Raw genomic sequence first — 2,230 nt, 5'->3', positions numbered from 1 at the left:
ATTACAAGTGATTGATGGCTTGTGTGAAAATCACTGTAGATCTTGTGATCTCCTATGTGGGGAGATCCTAGTCCAGGACAATACAAGTCCTGGAGATGGACAGGAGGAGATGGTGTTCTGCTGCAAGTTTTACTTATTAATGAGATTGCACACAGTGTGCTGTAGAACAGATGGCTGAGCCCTCACATAAACGTTCCAGCAGCAGATCCATGCTGTAGCCTTCCAGATTTGATAGATTTCCCAGAATCCTAGCATATAGGTCCCAGGGTGGTAATGAGCTGGTATGGGAGCTTAGGGACGCCTGCCCACCTGCCACCATCTGCTGAGCCCCAACATACACAATATAAATAGTGGACACAACAGCCAACCATTGAGGTGATCAGTCCAGTGCTGGGATCACAGCATATACCACGCTACTGCCTGTGTTATAGACATTGGTGACTTTGCCAGGGGCATCTAAACTACATAGATGATGTTCTAGAAGTTCGCAACTATACTTTTGGAGATATCCCAGGACTGCTGGAGACATGAAATCTGATGCATCATCATCTCCTCCTATGGATCCCACTTCTGGGTGCCAGGGACAGTCCAAGGGGGCATCGAGATGCCTACTGAAGTGTATGCCAACCAGAGTGGAAGGGTCAACCAAGAGGAGGCTGGCAGCCAATGCCAGGGAAAGGAGAAGGATGCAAGGGCTTAACACAGCGTTTGACAGCCTGAGAAAAGTGGTCCCTCAATGGGGAGAGGACAAGCAGCTGTCCAAGTACGAGACCCTACAGATGGCACTGAGTTACATCATGGCACTAAACAGGATCCTAACAGAAGCAGAGAGATACAGGGATGAGGGGGACTGGTCTGCCACTGCCACCCATCACTATGAACAATTTCATCAGGACTGTCAGAGCTTCCTGGAACTGTCTTCTCCAAATGACTGTGATCACTTCATTTCACAGACCCTTTCCCACTAGGGAAGGTGGCAGGACTTTCCATCTACTCAACAGGACTGGCACACTATGCAGTGCTACCTACCTACAGAGACTAAGAATATAAATGATTGGGGGTTCTTATTTATAGACTATAAAAATTGAATATATCTATTACAGACCATTGGTTGAGAATATTGATGCTTTGGGTTATTGTAACATGTATCCTTGCAGGATAACAATCATTGCAGCATTCTATTTTGGGACAGAAGGTATTTATGGGTTAATTCGTTTTATTTATGGCTTAATTCGTTTTATTTATGGGTGAATTCGTTTTATTAATGGGTTAATTCGTTTTATTTATGGCTTAATTCTTATTATTGTTAGGTTAATTTGTCTTACTACTTCATATCATCAACCATTTCCTAATGGGGAAGTTCTATTTATCAAATAGGACTGGTACAACACCTGCACCCCTCTATATGAAGAATACAGACCATGGGGGCTGGTTTATAGACTATTACATCACATGGCAACGAATATATCTATTATAGACCATTGTATGAGAATATTGATGCTTTGGAATATTATAACATTTACCTTTCCAGCAAAACAATCATTGTAGCATCATGTACTAAGATAAAGGTATTTTTGGGTTAATTCTTCTTATTAATGTAATTAATTAATTTCCTAATGGGTAGGGTGTCAGGAGGTTCTATGTATTAAATAGGATTGGTGCAAAACCTGCACCCCTCTGTATGAAGAATACAAACCATGGGGGCTGGTTTATAAACTTGGATCACATGCAATGTACTGAATATATGTATTACAGACCGTTGGTCCAGAATATTGATGCTTTGGGTTATTGTAAAATTTATCTTTGCAGGTAACACTCATTGTAGCATTCTATTTTGGGACAGAAAGTTGTTATGGGTTAATTCTTCTTATTTCTGGATTAATTCTTATTATTAATAGATTATTTCTTATTACTGTCTGTGATTACTTTATTTCAAAGACCATTTTCTATATGGGGAGGTTCTATGTATTAAATAGGACTGGTATAATACCTGCACCCCTCTATATGAAGAGTACAAACAGAGGAGTGCAGGTATTGCACCAGTCCTATTTAATGAATAGAACCTCCCTATTAGAAAATAGTCTTTGAAATAAAGTAATCACAGTAATAATAAGAATTAACCTATCAATAATAAGAATTAAGCAAGATTTAAACTTAGACAAACTTAGATCACATGAAATTGAATATATCTATAATAGACCATTGGGTGAGGATCCTGATACTACTGTAT

The 2,230-nt window shown here is 39.6% G+C and overlaps 1 protein-coding gene across 1 annotated transcript; it reads left to right on the top strand.

Annotated features, from left to right (window-relative positions):
• Positions 1 to 384: 384 nt before the first annotated feature.
• On the top strand, positions 385 to 2,021 carry ATOH7 (atonal bHLH transcription factor 7). Its single transcript, XM_040322444.1, has one exon. It carries the CDS (start codon positions 528 to 530, stop codon positions 966 to 968), a length of 441 nt encoding a protein of 146 aa, XP_040178378.1. The 5' UTR covers positions 385 to 527; the 3' UTR covers positions 969 to 2,021.
• The last annotated feature ends 209 nt before the right edge of the window (positions 2,022 to 2,230 follow it).

This window comes from Rana temporaria, chromosome 8 (genome assembly GCF_905171775.1).
Source record: "Rana temporaria chromosome 8, aRanTem1.1, whole genome shotgun sequence".
NCBI lineage: Eukaryota > Metazoa > Chordata > Amphibia > Anura > Ranidae > Rana > Rana temporaria.
The sequence above is the reverse complement of the archived record's forward strand: the minus strand, read 5'-3'. Positions and strand labels throughout refer to the sequence as shown.